The sequence below is a fragment of the Miscanthus floridulus genome, chromosome 14, assembly GCF_019320115.1.
Source record: "Miscanthus floridulus cultivar M001 chromosome 14, ASM1932011v1, whole genome shotgun sequence".
Classification (NCBI taxonomy): domain Eukaryota; kingdom Viridiplantae; phylum Streptophyta; class Magnoliopsida; order Poales; family Poaceae; genus Miscanthus; species Miscanthus floridulus.
Genome location: NC_089593.1, coordinates 23,106,900 through 23,126,705, shown reverse-complemented (window position 1 = coordinate 23,126,705; position 19,806 = coordinate 23,106,900). Strand labels below are relative to the sequence as shown.

At 49.1% G+C, this 19,806-nt stretch overlaps 1 protein-coding gene across 1 annotated transcript; it reads left to right on the top strand.

Moving 5' to 3' along the window:
- The first annotated feature begins 1,261 nt into the window (after positions 1–1,261).
- LOC136504155 (probable catabolite repression protein creC) lies at positions 1,262–14,560 on the top strand. Its single transcript, XM_066499021.1, has 11 exons — positions 1,262–1,664; positions 2,083–2,400; positions 2,484–2,592; positions 2,692–2,794; positions 3,582–3,669; positions 3,841–3,924; positions 4,581–4,677; positions 12,207–12,294; positions 12,822–12,927; positions 13,016–13,105; positions 13,680–14,560. The coding sequence occupies exons 1-11, from the start codon at positions 1,491–1,493 to the stop codon at positions 14,106–14,108; spliced, it is 1,686 nt and encodes a 561-aa protein (XP_066355118.1). The 5' UTR covers positions 1,262–1,490; the 3' UTR covers positions 14,109–14,560.
- The last annotated feature ends 5,246 nt before the right edge of the window (positions 14,561–19,806 follow it).

Below are 19,806 nucleotides of genomic sequence, written 5' to 3'. Positions count from 1 at the left end.
AGGTTCCGCTCCCGTCACCTCCCTTCGTGTCCTCTTCGCTTCCTCCGGTGCTGTGCCTTCTCCACCGTCGGCAACGAGCACTGCCCTACCTCGTCGTCACGAGCGCCTTGCTCCACCTCCGGTCCTCCGCGCCCGTGCTGCCGCCGTTCGCGCCCACTGCCGGCCCTCGCGAGTCGCGCGCCTAGTGCCCTGCCCCTCCACCACGAACACGCCCTCCCCAACCATGGCCGCGAGCGTAAGCCATCTCCGACGCTGCACCCATGCACGTCCGCGCTACCCCCGGTGGTCCCACGCATGGTCGCGCCACCCTCGGCAACCTCGCCCATGGATCTCGCAGATCCTGGAGGCCGGGGTCGGCGACCGGGTGCTAGTGTTAGGAGTGGCATCACCGGGGGAGGGCTCGCGGGGGCCTTGGGCACCGCCATGGGAGAGCTGCTGGGCGCCTGCTTGTGGCGGCCACGGCGAGGAGGTCGTCCATTGCCGTGCTACTGCCGACGGCGGCCATGGCGGCAACCGGCACTGGGGATGATTACGGCGGCTATAGGCGACGCGAGCAGGCCAGGGTGGTGCGCAAGGGCGAGGCGAAGCTGCGTGCAAGAGGAATCCGGCGGAGGTGGCGTTGCGACGACGAATTTCTCCGGCGTGTGGAGATTGCCGGCGGTGAAGCAGAAGGTGCTACTGTAGCGACTGACAACACATCTTCCTCTCTCTCGTTCTCTCGATTTTGCAAAACAACTTGACGATCGTCTTTAAGCAAAGTTGTTAATCGATCTAAGATCTCTAACATTGATTAAAGGACCAACATAAAAAACTTGTTGGTTTCAAAGATTCTAAGTTTTGAAAACAGGAAAAACAAACTGAAAACTGAATTCAAACTTGATAGAATGTGCTATAGGGGTGAAGTTACCGGGTAGTAGATAAGGTGATTCTATCTAACTCAAGTGAGGGAACCAAACACACCAATTATAAACCACGCTTAGATACTCTATGCAACCAAAATAAGTATACGTTGGCTTGATGGGACCAGGCAAGCCCACCTGCCTAGACTTTAGTCATAGCCGGGCTTCAATGGAGACAGGAACAAACAGGCCCGATGAGTCTCGGTGACGTCACGGAACGCCCCTTCGCGCCGCGGGCGGCAATCTTGCTGACTGGTGGGCTCCGCCTTTTTCTTTTCTGCTGCCATTTAATTTTATTTATAGCGCAAAATAAACACCAACATCGCTTTTTTAATTATTTTTCCGCCTCCAAACTAGTACACCAAAGCAGTTGTCTTCTCCCAAATCGGGCCAGCCAGCAGCCACCGCTCTTCGCCCCCCTCCACTTCACCGCCGCTGCCGCCTAGATCCGTCTCCGCCATCAGGAAGCCTTACCCGCGCTCACCTAGTCCCCGTGGACCAGGGCCGAGCCGGCGGAGTTAGCGGCGGTAGGGTTGCGGCTGGGAATTGATTGCGGGGAGAGAGAAAGGGCGGGCAGCGGTGGCGCCTGGCATGGCGGGGGCGCCCGGGGTCGGGCCGGGCGCGGGGGCGGGGGCTGGGGGCGGCGGCGCCGCGGCGGGGCTCAAGACCTACTTCAAGACGCCCGAGGGGAGGTACAAGCTGCAGTACGAGAAGACGCACTCCGCGGTGCTGCACTACAGCCACGGCGGCAAGACCGTCTCGCAGGTACGAGTGGGAAGTGTGCTTCTGGTAGGGGATCTACGCGGGCTGCTGCGGAGGATGGATGCTTTTGGTAGGCTTTTCATCACTGCTAATAGGATTTTAATTGGGATGCAGCATCCGTTTGAGGCAAATTTACGGCAGTGATTGTAGAATTATGTACTTGGTACTACAGAATAGAGTTATCTTAGGCATTTTGGACGGTTTAGTTTAGCTGTTGGTTCGTTGGACGCTTCATCAGTGAAGTTGTGGTTCTGTTTGGTTTCAGTGTAAATAAATGGAAGCTTTATGTTAGTGAAGACCTTTGTTGGTTTATTTCTCTATTCTGCCATACGTTTTGGACTTCTACAGTTTGATAATAAGTTTATGTTCTGATTGGGAAATGATTTACCATGGCCATTGCTTTGCATTTTTTTTATCACAGTTGACAGTGGCATACCTCAAGGAGAAGCCTGCTAGCCAGGGCTCCCAGCCATCGACACCAAGCTCCAGCAGTGGGATGCGGTCTGCGGCAGCAAGGCTGCTGGGCACTGGGAACGGAAGCAAGGCACTTAGCTTTGGCGGCGGCAATGGCGCGAACCGGGCTGTTGCTGGAAGCAGCCGTATAGGAGGAGGCGGCCTTGGTACATCTACAAGCCTTGGTGGATCACAAGGGGCCACAAATTATAATGGAAAGGGTATATATATTGTATTCAATGCTGCTGATACACTATTCATCAGTGATCTCAATTCTCAGGAGAAGGTATTCAGTCGTTTTACTGGATGCAAGCTACACACAGTTTTTGGTGTCTTGCTCTTTTCTGATCATCTGTTTACTTGCACTAGGATCCACTAAAGTCCATCCATTTCAGCAACTCAAACCCACTGTGCCATGCATTTGACCCAGAGGCCAAAGAGGGGCATGACCTGATCATTGGGATGGGATCAGGGGATGGTTAGTGGAGATGATTAGTTGAGCCCCATTATGCTTCAAACTGGACTGTGCATAAGTCTGAGACATTCATTTTCGTTTCTTTTATGGGCTGTTGTGCAGTCTATTCAATGTCGCTGAGGCAACAGTTACAAGATCCTGGAAGAAAACCCGTGGCAGCTCTACATTACAATAAGGGTGATAAAGATGTCTCACCCAATGGAAGGTATGATTGAATTTTTCATTATTAATTTGAATGAAATACCTGATACATATGATCTTTTGAATTTATCGATATTGTTCATAAATATTTTAGATTACATGTTTTTTATATTACTGTTCTGTGATTTAACATATCAGATTCAGGCATGATCAAGGTTAGCATAGGTGAATGTCTGTTAATATGGATACATGAACCCATTATTCTTATTTGGTTTTAAGTTCAGAAATTCAGAATTCAGATATGAGGCTAAGTTTAGTAGCTAGCAAAGTTACCTGCATCCACCATGATTCTCAGTCTTTTTTAGCTTTCTACTCTAGAGTTCTAACATAAATGTGTACTAAAGCAATGCTATGAATCTAATCTTAGTGGAGCCAGTTCTTCTTGTCCTTCACAGCATTGTGGTAAAGCTATGGGTTCTATGTCTATATATGTATTCCTCGACTGTGCTTTCAAGGAGCACTTTCGAAGCCCAAACTTGCTTTTGTTGCCTGAAGCAATCTTATTTTGAAGTTTGGATAATTTAATTCTTTGCACGCTCATCATCTTGTGACAAAAAGCAGCTGCTTGCATGCCTTTGAATCCTTAAACTTGTTTGCTAGTGAAATTAAAGGGATAGTTTTCTTAACTGGCTTCTCTGGAACTTCTTTCAGTGGCACCCAAGCTATCTAAAGCTTGATATCGGTGCAATATAAGCATAATGTTGTTTTGTTATAGTCCATGTGGATGCCTATCTTATTCCATTTATTTAACTTAGTTCTCTAATCAAGATTTGGATATTAATGTTTTGCAGTCGGTGCACTTCTGTCGCATGGGTACCAGAGCGTGAAAGCATTTTCGTTGTTAGCCATTCTGATGGAAATTTGTACGTGTATGATAAAGTGAGCAGCTGCTAGTTATAGAGTTTGATAATAATTTGGTAGACTTTATTTTGGTCTTTTGGTTGATTTTTTTTTAAACAAGGATGGGAAGACAGACAGCATGCTACCAAAAATACCTTACTCGACCTTTGGTTGATTTTGAATTGATGTTCTATCTTTTGTTGTTTTCAGAACAAGGATGGGAACACAGACTGTATGTTTCCAGCTGTGAAGGATCAATCCCAGTTTATGGTTGCACATGCAAAGTCGAGTAAGGTATTCTAGGTTCTTCCGTGACTGCTTTCCTAAAGTGCATTACTTTGGTGAAGCAAGATGCTTTAGCCATTAGCATTAGTTAACATTATAACATGTGCTCTTTTTGGTTGTTGGTATTGGTATTAGAGAATGGCTCAACCCTTCAGCTCTACGCAGCATTATGTTAGATACTAAACAGTGATTACTACTGTATTACTTTTCCTGTCAAAGTTGCACATAATGACACAAATCTCAAGTATTTAAGAGAGCACTCCATTAAATTGATTCCAGGTGCAGAGTACCTATGCTTAAGTGACTGAACTAAAATATAGAAGTTATCCTTCAGAACCGTTAATTGTTTACTTAATTGATTTATGCTTGCATTTCAGTCTTTGCTCCTAGCATTCAGCAACATTTCTGGTAGCATGCTGTCTGTCTTGAACACTATACTTTTGTACTACCTCCACCTGGGCAGTGTTATTGGTTTTGACAACTAGATGTAGAATCTATTGTGCTACAAGAACTTTATGGTTCTGTGAGTTTACTTGTTATGTGTCTTGTAAATATTCCTGCTTGACATTTGACTAGAAGAGTTTTGATCAAGGTATAGAACATGATTGTCCTTGAAAATGTGGCAACATAATTAACTGGGATTTATGTCATGAATAACATTGCAGAGCAACCCAGTCGCTAGATGGCATATATGTCAAGGTTCGATCAATGCAATTTCCTTTTCACCTGATGGCGCATACTTGGCGACTGTTGGGAGAGATGGTACTTGCTTTGCCCTAGGCATCTCATGCTTTTTTACTTCATCATAGGTGTTATGTGCGGCAAAGTATATAGACGCCGTAGTGGCTAGACTCAACCGTGTGCTGAGCTGGGGGGGATCACCAGGATGCGCACAGGGTTGGGTTAGTTGGGATTCATAGTCATTAGGGGTTGGTTAGTTGAGATTAAAGAGTCCTAAAAGATAGGGATAGTTGGTTAGGTTGAGTCCTATATGTATCAAACTCTATAGATCAATAAAGAGCAGCCTAGGGTTGAGTTTATCTCACCTTGGTTCCTGGGCGTTACTGTTCATGGTCCACCTCTTGCCGCAAGTCTTCAGCCAGGCGCCGAGCACGGCGCCGCCAGTTCATCGTCGAGGCTTCAAGCCGAGGCCCCGCACCTTCCACTCCTACAGTCTTCGGTCCCTAAGCCACAACAACCTGGTATCAGCCATGTCTGTTCCTGCGGCTTCCGCGCCCACACCGCCCTCCTCCGTCGCCGCCAACCCATCAGTCACCACGGCCGTCACCTCCGCCGCCATTGTTACCATGACAGCGCCCATTGTCTCGGCGACGGTGCCCGGGCTACAGCCGGATTTCTCCCCGGCAGATCTTGCCCAGGCGTTCAACGGGATGACCGCTGCCATGGGGGCGTTGCAGCGCCAAGTCGCGGAGTTGTCGCTGCGCGTGTCTGCAATTGAAAGCCCGCCCTCCGCCTCCACGTTTCAGTACGGGCTGCCAGGCTATGGTGGTCTCCCTCCACAGAGACCGGTGCGGGAGCTGCCGTTCTCGTCACCGGCTCCTCAGATCACCCTGACAACACAGATGGCGACCAGTGCCAGCCCGGGCCGGATGGCGGCGCCACCGACGTCACAAGGCGTGCCGATCACAGAGATCTCCTTTCCGCCGTCCCCCTCGCCAGTACCTTCCCTGTCCCAGATCTTGCAAGGGTCGGGATCACATGCACCAATGCAGTCGCCAACATCAGGGCATCACCGGCCTTCAGACCCTGACCAGTCAGCGGTGCCGCGCTACCACAAGCTGATGTTCCCGTGCTATGATGGGGCGGAAGATCCGTTGGGATGGTTGCTCAAGTGCGAGCAATTCTTTAGAGGACAGCAGACCCGGGCCGTCGATTGGGTGTGGCTCGCATCCTTCCACATGACGGGCAAGGCCCAGCTGTGGTATACCGTCCTCGAGCGGGACGCCGGGCGACCGACATGGGATGATTTCCGTCGGCTTTGTCAGCAGCGGTTCGGCCCTCCCCTCAGCACCAACCATCTCGCTGATTTGGCACGGCTGCCGTTCTCGTCGAATGTTGAAGCTTATCTGGACGCTTTCCAGGCCAGATTGGCGCATGCAGGCCGCCTCTCGCCGTACCAGCAAGCACAGCTATTCACCGGTGGACTGTCGGACCATATCCGTGTAGATGTCGAGCTCCACGATCCGCAAGACCTGCAGCAGGCGATGCGCTTGGCACGCGCTTATGAACGCCGGAACGGGCCTCAACAGCTGGCTCTACCGGCGCCACCGGCGCGCCCTGCCCGCCGTGCCTTCACTACCGCCACGACGTCGCCCTCAGTATCAGCCGTGGTGCCGACCACCTCAGGGCCATCTATGCGGGCATTCAAGAAGTTATCCCCGGAGGAGATGACGGAGCGCCGCAAGCAAGGCCTCTGTTACAATTGTGTCGGTGTTTTGGAACCGGGGGTCCCTCAACCAACGAGTGAATTTGTGCTGCGTGCCCCTAATCCCGGATGGTAATGCAAAGAGACACAAGGTTTATACTGGTTCAGGCAATCGAGGCCCTACGTCCAGTCTGAGAGATCGATCTTATGTTCCTTGCACCGGAGTGCTCGTAGTAGGGGATTACAAGCTAGGTGAGAGAGGGAGCTAGCCCCAGGTCTCGGCGAGGGTGGTGCGGGCTGCTTGAGGCGTTGTTCTCGAGCAGCGTAGAAGTGTGTCGTTCTATCGGTGTGTTCGTCTCCCCTCTCTTTTTTTTCCCTACGAGGCCCAAGTCCTCTCCTTTTATAGTTGAAGGGAGGACGAAGGTAGTACATGTATCACTATGCGACGTAGTGTCAATAGAAGTGGCACGTCCGAACCCTGTGGCCCGTTCTGGTGGCGGCGTGGCCGTAGGAGCGATCCGTCCTTGGAATACTGGAGCGGCGTGGTTGTCCCATCAGGCCCTGTGCGTCGTGGGAGCCCCGGGAATGTCTCGGAGCGGATGTGACGGCGAACGTGCAAGCCCTGGTGGACAGATTGTGCGCGAGGCCGAGGCCTGGTTGGTGCCGAGGCTTGTACTGCGGTGGGGGTCTCGGCGGGCACGAACCCCGAGATTGCCGAGGCCCCGGTGTACAGTGCCGAGGCCTTGAGCGGGCGGCGGGTCGCGGGTGCAGCGTTAGGACACAGTGGCTGGTAACCCCCGTCACGCTCTGTCCCAGGTGCTGATCGTGGACACAGTGCCGGGACACAGTTGCCGGTAACCCCCGTCATACTCTGTCCCAGGCGCTGATCGTGGACACAGTGCTGGGTCACAGTTGCCGGTAACCCCCGCCGTGCCCTGTCCCAGCCGGTATGGCGCTGATGCGACTTCGGGTCGCATCGGCCATTCTGTGACGTTGAGCCGCTGTCCGGCGGAGATTGCGGGAGTGGTTGAGAGTATTAATGAGACGTGACGCGTTGTCGGGAGGGTCGACCGAGGCGGGGGGCGACGGACCACGGACGAGCCGGCCCCGAGCGACACAGAGAATGAGGCCTCGCGCGAGACGGAGATCAGGCCCCTCGCCTCGCGCGAGAGGCCTCGCGTGATACGGAGTTGGCGTCAGGATGCCGAGACCTTCTGCTCTATAAATGGGGGCGGCGTGTCCGAGCCCTGCAGCCGGCCACTGTTGTGGTATGGTCGATGGAGTGGCCCCGTCCTTGTCGTGTAGAAGTGACGCGCCGGTCGTACTTGATCTTGTGCGTCGTGGGGCTCCAGTACAGCTTGATGCAGGGCATGGCGGGCGTCGTGCTGGTCATCGTGCGATGACGTAGGGAGCTGTGGCTCCGCAGACGGCGAGGCCGAGCCATCGTGGGGGGTTCGGCGGACATGGATCCTCAAGCTGCCGAGCCCCTGAAGCAAACCGCCGAGGCCTTGGGGGGAATTATTGGTCCTGGGTACTGATTCCGAGGCCACAGTATCTCAGACGTGGCTCCCCACGCTGCGTCGTTCTCGGAGCAGGAGTTGGCAGCATAGTGAGGCATGGGCGTCAACCATGTGCTTAGTGGTTAGCACAGTGGCGGGTAACCTCTGCCCAGTCCTGCCTCCTGTCCCGTCGGCCATTCTGCTGTACTGTGCCGAGCATGCGGCCGATGTCAGGGGCAGCAGTTGGCTGAGTTAATGTGACACGACGTTTTGTCAGAGGGGCGGGTGAAGGAAGAGGCAGCGGAGCGCAGCCGAGCCTGCCTCGCGCGAGACGGAGAGTCAGCGGCCCGGCCGAGGCCCTTGGTGGGGGGTCGCTCGAGGCCAGCGGTGAGGGGGCCTCGGGCGAGTCGGAGAATCGGCCGAGGCCAGCGGTGTTTAGCTGGTTTCGACTTTTACGAAGTCTAAGCAGTCGTTTCTTGGTTCTTGCTTAGGGTACCCCTTGTCACTGTATCCGACAAATTGTGATGAGCAGTATGTCCGTGGTCATAAGTGTGCCCGCCTATTCTATTTGGAGGCCTCGGACTACCTTGTGGAGGAGCCGGAGGACAGCGATGAGTCAGTTCAGTCCACAACAGCAACAGCAGAAACCCCCCCGATCAACACCGAAGCTCCGCGGATCTCCCTTAATGCCATCACCGGCATTCGAACAGCAACAACTATGCAGCTCTATGTCCAGGTCGGGAATGCACAGCTTGTCGCTCTCCTGGATTCCGGGTCTACGCATAACTTCGTGCGCGCGGACATCACGCGCCGCATTGGCCTCTACTTCCAGCCATGCCCCGGTGCAAGCGTCCTCGTCGCGAACGGAGACCGCGTCGCATGCAGCGGCCTAGCCACAGAAGTCGCCATCAGGATTGCCGATGAAACGTTCACGGTGGACTGCTATTCTATTCCGCTGGATGGCTACGACATGGTCCTCGGCATCAAGTTCCTTCATACATTGGGGCCCCTTTTGTGGGATTTCGACGACCTATGCCTGGCTTTCACAAGGGCAGGTCGACGTGTCTTCTGGAGAGGGATCGGATCCACACGATATGACGTTCAGTCGACGCGCCTCCATGCTGTACAACCGGACGGGCCGGCCCTATTACAGACACTACTGCAGGAGTTCAACGACATCTTTGTGGAGCCAAAAGGACTGCCGCCGGCTCGACGTTGTGATCACCACATCCATTTATTGCCCAACACAGCCCCTGTAGCAGTCCGGCCGTACAGATACCCGCAACTTCAGAAGGACGAGCTGGAGACCCAGTGTGCTGCCATGCTACAGCAGGGGATTATCCGGCCGTCAACTTCGGCGTTTTCGGCTCCGGTGCTGTTGATCAAGAAGCCAGACGCATCCTGGCGCCTCTGTGTTGACTACCGGGCTCTGAACGCGCGCACAGTTAAGGACAAGTTCCCCATCCCAGTTGTGGAGGAGTTGCTCGACGAACTGGGCGGCGCACGGTTCTTTACAAAGTTGGATCTTCGTTCCGGTTACCACCAGGTCCGAATGCATCAAGAGGACATCGAGAAGACGGCGTTCAGAACACACCATGGACACTTCGAGTTTCTGGTCATGCCATTCGGCCTCACCAATGCGCCGGCAACATTTCAGAGCCTAATGAATGCAGTCCTACAGCCGTTCCTACGTAAGTTTGTCTTGGTTTTCTTCGATGATATCTTGATCTACAGCCCCTCGTGGACAACACATCTCCAGCAGGTAAAGGCGGTACTGTTAGCGATTCGTGAGCACCAGCTGCGGCTTAAGCGCAGCAAATGCTCCTTCGCCGAGTCCTCGGTGGCCTATCTCGGGCATGTGATCTCAGCTGAAGGTGTGGCCATGGACGTCACCAAGGTGGAGGCCGTAGTAACATGGCCGCAACCAAAATCGGCGCGCGGCATACGCGGATTCCTCGGGTTGGCCGGCTACTACCGCAGGTTTATCAAGGATTACGGCGCCATCGCAGCACCCCTAACCAGGCTGCTTCGCCGCGACGCGTTCTCCTGGTCGGATGAGGCTAGTCTCGCGTTTGACTCCCTCAAACGAGCACTGTCTACAGCGCCGGTGCTGCAGCTGCCGGCATCTGACCGGCCCTTTACGGTGGACTGTGATGCGTCAGGAACGGGATTCGGCGCTGTTCTTCATCAGGGCACCGGTGCAATTGCATTTTTCAGCAGGCCCTTTGCGCAGCGACATATGAAATTGGCGGCTTATGAGCGTGAACTGATCGGTCTCGTGCAGGCTGTGCGACACTGGAGACCATACTTGTGGGGGCGCAATTTTGTGGTACGGACCGACCACTACGCATTAAAGTTTTTACTGGATCAGCGCTTGTCGACGCCGCCGCAACATCATTGGGTAACCAAGCTCTTCGGTTATGACTTCACAGTGGAGTTTAGGCCAGGTACATTCAACACTGTGGCAGATGCTCTTTCCCGCCGACACGATGACGACGCTGCTGCTCATGCGATCTCTGGTCCGTCATTTGAGTTGTTTACTGAGCTACGACGGGAGGTGCAGGAAGACCCGGGTTTACGCGACCTCCGGGACACGGGTGTCGCCCAGTGGGGAACGCCCTGGCGGGTGGTGGATGGACTGATACTGTACGGGAACAGGGTGTTCATCCCAGATGGATCGTCGCTTGTGCCCATGGTACTGGACCTTGCTCATTCAGCAGGCCATGAAGGGTTCCAAAAGACTTTGCAGCGGCTTCGTTCCGAATTCTTTATCAACCATGACAGGGGGCTGGTCCGTGACTTTGTCCGCTCTTGCGCCGTGTGTCAGCAGAACAAGGTGGACTCTCTCCGGCCAGCCGGTCTCTTGCAGCCATTGGAGGTACCGTCGCAGGTGTGGGCAGACATAGCTCTCGACTTCATTGAAGGGCTTCCGCGGGTCCATGGAAAGAGTGTCATATTGACTGTTGTTGATAGATTTTCGAAACATGCTCATTTTATACCCCTCAGCCACCCATACACAGCTATGTCAGTGGCCAAGGCGTTCTTTGACGGCATAGTTCGTCTCCATGGGTTTCCCAATTCCATTGTCAGTGATCGGGACCCGGTATTTACAGGACACATTTGGCGTGATCTCTTCAAGCTTGCCGGTGTCACGCTACGGCTCAGTACAGCATTCCATCTGCAGACGGATGGTCAGTCGGAGGCGGTCAACAAGACTATAGCTATGTATCTCCGGTGCATCACGGGTGACCGCCCGCGCGCATGGCTTGAGTGGCTTCCTTGGGTGGAGTATTGCTACAACACGTCTTATCATTCGGCCCTCCGCACATCGCCGTTCCAAGTTGTTTACGGTCGACCGCCACCAGCCTTGCTGCCGTATACTGCTGGTTCCTCCCGCACAGATGCTGTTGATGGCCTCCTGCAGAACCGTGATGACTTCCTCACTGATGTGCGTGCCAGGCTGCTCCAGGCTCAGGAGTATGCCAAGCGCCAATATGACCGCACTCATCGTGCTTTGGAGTTTCAGGTGGGGGACTGGGTTTGGCTCCGCATCCTGCATCGTCCTACACAGACTTTGCTGCCGGGGCGTCGCGGCAAGCTCAGTCCGCGGTTCGCCGGGCCGTACCAGATCGTCGAACGCATCGGAGAGGTAGCCTACCGATTGTTGCTGCCAGCTGGAGCCAGGATTCACGATGTATTCCATGTCGGGGTGTTGAAGCCATTCCGCGGTCCTCCTCCATCTACGACGCCGGCACTGCCTCCACTTCACCAGGGACGTCGACTGCTCCAGCCAGAGCAGGTCTTGCGTGCACAGCTGCGTCGCGGGGTCTGGCATGTGCTCATCAAGTGGGCAGGTCTTACGCAAGCTGAAGCAACATGGGAACCGCTCGAGGATTTCCGCGCCGAATTCCCCACCTTTCAGCTTGAGGACAAGCTGTTCGCCGAGGGGGGGAGTGATGTTATGTGCGGCAAAGTATATAGACGCCGTAGTGGCTAGACTCAACCGTGTGCTGAGCTGGGGGGGATCACCAGGATGCGCACAGGGTTGGGTTAGTTGGGATTCATAGTCATTAGGGGTTGGTTAGTTGAGATTAAAGAGTCCTAAAAGATAGGGATAGTTGGTTAGGTTGAGTCCTATATGTATCAAACTCTATAGATCAATAAAGAGCAGCCTAGGGTTGAGTTTATCTCACCTTGGTTCCTGGGCGTTACTGTTCACGGTCCACCTCTTGCCGCAAGTCTTCAGCCAGGCGCCGAGCACGGCGCCGCCAGTTCATCGTCGAGGCTTCAAGCCGAGGCCCCGCACCTTCCACTCCTACAGTCTTCGGTCCCTAAGCCACAACAATAGGGTCCACTGATTTTCTTTCTTCTTAAACTAACATCTAACATTGATAAACAATATGCAGGTTATTTGAGAGTTTTCGATTTTTCAAAGGAACAACTAATATTTGGTGGAAGAAGTTATTATGGTGCACTGTTGTGTTGCACTTGGAGGTAAATGTGAATGGCTTGTGTAGTTTGATTTGTTTGGGAAATATACCCACCTATGTGTTTCCCTTGTTATGCTCTCTATCTCCTATCCACGTATTTTATGTTTTGTGGTACTTGCTAGTCATGACTCATGCTTGTGCTGCTTGGCAACTAAGTTTGCTGGCTGCCTGATCAGCCTCAATTCTCAAAGCTTAAAATATGTTGCTACTATTCTACTAAACTTCTATTGATCACTGGTTGGCTTCCATCTGCCCTTGGTTGTTCATGCTTAACAGGTGTCTTTTTTAGTCATGTGATTCACAACACTTTGTAGCATGGTTTGTTCATGCAATTCTTTTTTTTTTTGGCTCAGCACCATGGTTTAATATCCCAGTTTCAGTGTTTCAGTAATGTTGCATTGCCCCATTCATTTGATCTCTACATCAATATGTCGCTGATCTTTGTATCTGCAAATGTTTTATCACTGTCATATGGGTTTGTCACACAAAATAACATTTCAGCCTCTAACCTATTTATTGTTTTGTCTACAGCTCAGATGGAAAATATCTATTAACAGGTGGTGAAGATGATCTTGTTCAGGTATGGGGCATGGATGATAGAAAGATAGTTGCTTGGGGTGAAGGACATAATTCATGGGTAATAGTTTCGCCTGCCTTAAATTTTCTTAGTGTCTTTTGTCAAATCTTGTTGATTGAGAATGAGGCTATTTTTCTTCTGGTGGCAGGTTAGTGGAGTTGCTTTTGATTCATATTGGTCCCCACCAAGTTCTGATGGAAATGGAGAAAATGTCTATCGCTTTGGTTCTGTTGGTCAGGTATGCCTAGTTTATATAGCTAGAACTGTAATTTGAATTTTGAAATATTACAGCACAGCCTATGTATGTTCAAAACATATGGGAATTGTTGCAAGCTCTAATCCTAACTATATTATAGAAGGTGAAGATACTTTGTTAATAAAAATAATAATGACACCTGAAATTGGAAGACCGGCCTTTCCATTTTCTTGTCTTGCTGGTTTATTTTGAGACCTAATATTAATGGAGCTGTGGGCAGATTTCTCAGTCCACTGTTGAAATGGATGGAACTGATCAATTTGCTTTATTTTTTCGAGACCAGGGATAAGAGAGTTACTACTTTTTTTCAGTACTGATGAGGTTATTTTCTCATGATTTTTTTGAAAATAATTTATGTTTATGTAAGTAAACATAAGTATTGGACGGCCATTTTCCTTGTATTCCTGTTTGGCATGGAGTTATTTGCCTAGAACTTCTTGAGCATACTAATATATGTTTAAATATAACCACATGACAAGCTTTAAATTGCAAGTTGGCATTTTGCTTGCAACATGATTTATTGCCGGCGTAAATTTTCGTTGTTACATGATTGTAGGACACCCAACTACTTCTATGGGACCTGGCACTGGATGAGATTGTTGTCCCGCTACGGCATCCTTCAAGTGCCTCACCGACGTTTAGCAGCGGGAGCCCTTCCGCGCACTGGGACAATGCATGTCCTCCAACAGGTGTTCTTCAACCTTCTCCTAGAATGCGAGATGTCCCCAAACTCTCGCCCCTTGTTGCCCACCGAGTACATGCCGATCCCCTATCTGGTCTGGTGTTCACCAATGAATCAATCCTCACCATCTGCCGTGAGGGCCTCACCAAAATCTGGGTTCGACCAGACCAGAGCGAAAACAATCAACAATCAAATTCTTCAGAATTTGTTTTAGGCCCTGTTTCAAAGGATAGGGCGATCACATCTTCCAATAAAGCAAGTAGCTCCAGCTTCAAGAAGCCGTCGTCTGTTCTTGTTGCATGACGAATCAACGGGATGATTCTTGCGGGTATTTCTGCATAACGTGGCATCAGTGGACATGGATCTTACTTATTCCATGATTGATGGGCGTGAAACTTCAAGTGGAGGCTGCAAGTATTGAGGGTGAGCATTTTTTTTGTAGATGTTCCCAGGAAGCAGGGCCAGTGTTGCTGGTTTTGTGGCACGAAAGAATAATGGGATATGCTCTTGTACAGACACATAAAATTGTATAAATTCACTGTGTCCGTTCCATAGTATTCAATACCCACCAAAAGATGATTGGACGACCATGTATCCACTTAAGCTGGTGGATATGGTATCCTTAGGCTTTGTTACTTCTAGGAGGCTTGTAATTATGAATCGTAATATCTGAGGAATGCTTCAGTCTTAACTGTAAGTTGTGTTAAATTCTTTCTGCATTTTGTCAATTATTATAGTGGAAAACCATCACCATACTTGTATAATGTTTTTATTTGACGTTGACGTGTGATTGATTTGTGATGCTTAGGCCCCGTTTAGAATGGTCTTGGCTCTTTGCTACAGTGCGCAGAGGAACCGGAAAATACTGTTTGGCTGCCAGTATTGCAGCTTATTTGCAGCCGGAGCAGCTGTAATGTCTTTCTGCTAGCACTGTGGAATGGCTGTTTTTGGCTGCAAAAAAGTTGAAGCGAACCCTTAATTAAGTAGTCGGAGCAGGTGTTCTCAAGAGTTTCGATATTCTCTCCTCTCCTCTTTCATCACAAAGAGGTGTGGGGTTGGATGAAGTATACTGACAAGTGAAAACATATGACCAGAACCAGAACATATTTTGAAAAGTTTAGCACATTAGTTAGTACACCAGGATTTATCGTCTTAGATAGTGTGAATTTGCATGAGGTAGGACCTGTTTGGATACAAGAGAACTAGCCAAAATTAAACACATCCAAATATTAGGCCCCGTTCGCTTCGCTGTAAAAAAAAAGAAGCCGAAACACTGTTCCGAATGATTTGTTGCGAGAGAAAAATACTGTTTCGGTTGAAAAAAAACAAGCTGAAAAGTACGGATTATAAGACAAGCGAACATGGTCTAATAGGTGGACTAATTTTTTAGTCAAACCCTATTAGCCAACTAGCTAGCCAAGGCATTGGAGTTAAAGGGACCGTGACGCCTAAGAGGGGGGTGAATTAGGCAACTTAAAATTCTAACTCTAAACTATGGCCTCATTTTCTAACCCTAGCAAAACCTATGCAATAGATAAGCTATCTAGATGTGCAACTATGGTTTTACTAGTGTGTTGCTATCTCTACCGCAAACGTAGTAAAGTAATCAATGTAAGTGCGGAAGCTAAAGAGCAAGGTAGAGATATGCAAACTCCCGTCGACGACTCCGGTATTTTTACCGAGGTATCGAGAAGCGCGCAAGCTTCCCCCTAGTCCTCGTTGGAGCCCCTCGCAAGGAATCCCTCGCAAGGGCCAAGCTCCCGGTCGGGTGACTCCGTGGATAGCCTCGGGCCTTCCCCACGCGCAAGTGGGTCTCCGATGTGCCTCACGGCAAGCCTCTCCCGGATGCTCCCCGCCGTCTTCACTATCAAGCTTCCGGCCGAAATGCCGCGGGCCTTGTTCCCTCCGGTACACGGTGGCGGCCACACTACAACCGCGGTTGGTGTGATCTCGCAAGACTTCAAGCCCCTCCGATGTACAACACTTGTGCTCGCAAGCACGGGGTGGCAAGAGGTATGCAAACCTCACTAAACACTAGGCAAACACCTAGAGCAAGCGCATAAGCGGTGGTCTAATCAACCTAAGCACTTCGCAAAGCACTTATGCTAATCACCTAATAAAACACTAAGCACTATGCATATGGAGATCACTAAAATGGTGTATCAACACCCTTGGTATGTTTCCTCAGCTCCACACACTCAAATGGCCGGTTGGGGGTTGTATTTATAAGCCCCACTGAGAAAGTAGCCGTTGGGGTCGAACTCCCGCAATTCTGCTACTAACCGGACGCGGAATCGTCCTGACCGGACGCGTCCGGTCGTCCCGACCGTTGCAGCCGCGAACCACCGATCGGACGCTGCCAGCGTCCGGTCGCCTGCCACCGGACGCGTCCGGTCGCAGTTTCGCGCGCCTGGAACCTCTCTGTACTCGATCGGACGCTGATGCCATGCGTCCGGTCGGTTGCCGCCAGCGTCCGGTCCTTGCGTCCGGTCGCCTGTTTGCCGAGCCACCGGTCCAGCGTCCGGTCCTTGCGTCCGGTCGCGTCTGCGAGCTCGTTTCTTCGTGATCTTGCGTATGGCTTGGTTCCTATCTTTATGCTTGGACTTTGCTTGATCTCTTGGGTCTTTTCTTGTGCTCCTAAGGTCTTGCTTAAGGTGTTGATCATCGGATCATCACGTCGCCTTCGTCCAAGTCACGTCTTGCACCCTGTTGGACTACAACACAAACACTTGCAAATTCATTAGTCCAATTTGGTTGTGTTGGTCATCAAACACCAAAATCCAAAGTAAATGGGCCAAGGGTCCATTTTCCTTACAATCTCCCCCTTTTTGGTGATTGATGCCAACACGACCAAAGCAAGCAAATAATAAGAATTTGGAAGTTAAAAACTACCTATTTGCTAGGATACAATGCAAAGGGCAAGGTTATATGATATTAATTGATAGATACCAATTGAAATTTTACTTAAAAGCTTGTCTTGCCCTTGTAAATGTCCCCATATGATATTATGGATTTAAAGCCTAGCTTTCTAAAAAAAATTCTCCCACTACTTAGACTAATCCATAAGTCACGTTCCTCCCTTTCTCAGACCATTACCACTTGTAGACATCAACTTGATGCTTGCCTTTGGTCCTTCAAATTCCCCCCCTTTGGCATCAAACACCGAAAAGGAAGACATTAGTAGCACAAGGGAGGGTCAAAATTCATGATCCTTTGTATGTAGAGTGAAATGGATCACAAAAATTTGACTCTCATATTATATAGAATAAGCTCCCCCTAAATATATGCATACATATGATAGAAAACAAAGCATATGCATAGTTAGCAATTTATTGTTCAAGAGAGTTTAATCTATATAATGCATGGAGAAATCATGTAAATATGAAATGAAATCAACATGATGAATCCAATTAAAGAATGATGCTTAACTCCGGGGACTCCAATTTCCTTACAATGAGACTACTACAAATATGATAGTTTTAAAAAAATTTGATATCATTTGAACAAGTGTTAGTCTCAAGGCATCCAACTTGTAGATTAAGCTCCCCCTAAATTTGTGCACACAAGTGTTGAATACTTGTGACATTTGTGCACATTGATTTAAGTATCAAAATACCATTTGAAAGATGATATTTGGAAGAGATTATCTACAATTTGGACTTTGGCACATATTAGATAATTAATTGTAAAACAAGCTATGTGCCGTGCTCCTAAACAATTTTAAACCATGTAGGTTTGCTCCAAGGGTTGATAATGTAACCGAGCAAGCCTACCACATGATATACCTATTGAATGCATAACAAAAGATGTGAGCATGTAAATGCAAACATTAGGCATGAAAGATAACTAGATGCTTTAAGAGTATACCAATTGAAAGACAAAGCCATTTGAAATGAATACTAATTGGAAGTAATGACATCTAGTTATCTAACATGGGAAGGGGAATTTGGGTCCATAGTATTCACTAACCTACTTAGCAATGACTTTGTCCATCATGATGCACCCCATTAAATGTACCCATACTTTGCCAAGTCTCCAAATTCCCCGAATTCCGACGGACTTCTCACTTCCCTTTCAGGATCCAAACTTTCTTGGTGCTCTTCATGTTTGAAATGATTTCTTTTGGCACCCAAAAGCGTTTGACCCCATTGTTGGCTTGCTTGTTCACCTTGATGGCCACCACCTTGTCATTTTTCTTCTTCTTCAAGAGATAAGGTGTGGAGGCCTTCTTGTCCACCTTGTTGGTGTAGGTGTTGAAGAGCTTGCTTGTTTGCTTTTTCTCCTTCTTCTTTGCTCCTCCCCCATTCTTCACCTTGCACTCATAGGACTTGTGACCTTCCTTGTGGCACACGTAACAAACCACGGTTTGTCCTTCATCAAGCTTCTTCACTCCCTTGACGGTGTTATCTTGATGAAGTTGGGTTTGCTTTGCCTTGCCTTTCACTTGAGTCAAGTCCTTGGTGAGGCGAGCTACTTCTTGCTTGAGTTGCTCATTCTCCTTTGCAACCTCTTGTGTGCATGTGTCTACAATAACTTTCTCAACACAAACTTGGTTGCACAAAGGTGAGTCTAAACATAAATCATTGCAAGAAGTAGAGGCATCCTTTTTAATGATCGAACTTTTCTTTTTAGATGCCTTGGTGGGGGTATTTTTGACGGCCTCAAGATTAGCAACTTTATTTGTTAGCTCATCACAATGTTTGCACATGATTTCCATTTTAGCAAGCAAACTTTGATAATCATTTTGTGAGCTAGCTAACTTTTCTTTTAATTTTTCATTTTTCTTTAAAAGTTGCTCATCCTTGATTGTGCATGCATTTGTTGTTGCACTAGCCTCAAGTTGCTCAATTTTAGTAGATAGTTCAACATTGAGATTTGCAAAGTTTTCATATTGTTCAAGCAAATTTTTGTATGCTTCTTGTGAACTACCTAGCTCTTCTTTTAAATTTTTGAGCTTCTTTTGTTGACTAGTGCAAACTTTAGCATATTTAAGATTTTGTTGCACAATTGTATTATAAGAAGGCAAATCATCATCACTATCGCTCTCACTAGAGGATGAGCTTTCATTACCTCGTGCCATAAGGCACACACGGGAAGAGCTTGATGATGAGTGCTTGCGCCCTCGCCTCTTGTGATGGTTTTCTTCTTCACTTGAAGAATCATCCCATGACCTTATTGTTGTGAGGGCTTTGTTCTTGCACGCCTTCTTCTTTGTCTTGGGTGTGGGCTTGTTTGGATAAACTTCCACAAAGTGCCCCAACTCGCCGCATCCATAGCATCCCCTCTTTCTTTGCTCGTTTCTTTGATTAGTGAAAACGAGGTCTTGAATTTGGATGGGCACACCCTTGATATTGAGCCTAACGATCATCTTCTCCACCTTTTTGATAAGTTTGATTGATTCTTCATCAAGGTCGGAGGTGGAGGAGGAAGATTGATCATCATCACTTGAATCTTTATCATCATCATCATCATCCTCATCTTCTTCTTCTTCACTTGAGGAGCTTGAGCTTGAGCTTGACTCAACTTTCTTGCCCTTCATCTTTTTCTTCTTGCTACAAACGAGAGCTTTGCCTTTGCTTGATGAAGAAGCTTCTTCTTGCCCCATCTTACGTGACATTTCAAATGCCACTAGCTTGCCAATGACAATGCCCGGGGTCATGGTGCTCAAGTTCTCTATGTTGTGAAGGATGGTGATGATGCTTGCATATTTCTTTTGTGGTAGGACGGAAATGATCTTCCTCACGATGTCCACATCATCTAGCTTTAATAATCCGATTGAATGGAGCTCATTGATGATTAGATTCAATCGAGAATACATATCACGAACAAGCTCATCATCATTCATAGCAAAGGAATCATAATTTTGCTTGGCTAGACAATGTTTTTGCTCACGGACATTACTTGTGCCGTCATGTAACTCTTGGAGTTTTAACCAAATTTCATGTGCCGTATTTAAGGTGAACACTTGGTTAAACACATCCATGCTAAAAGATTCAAACAA

Coding starts and splice junctions, on each gene's coding strand:
- LOC136504155 (XM_066499021.1), top strand. CDS start 1,491: ATGGCGGGGGCGCCCGGGGTCGGGCCGGGCGCGGGGGCGGGGGCTGGG. Junction 2,795..3,581: donor GATGTCTCACCCAATGGAAG/GTATGATTGAAT, acceptor AATGTTTTGCAG/TCGGTGCACTTCTGTCGCAT. Junction 3,925..4,580: donor CACATGCAAAGTCGAGTAAG/GTATTCTAGGTT, acceptor ATAACATTGCAG/AGCAACCCAGTCGCTAGATG.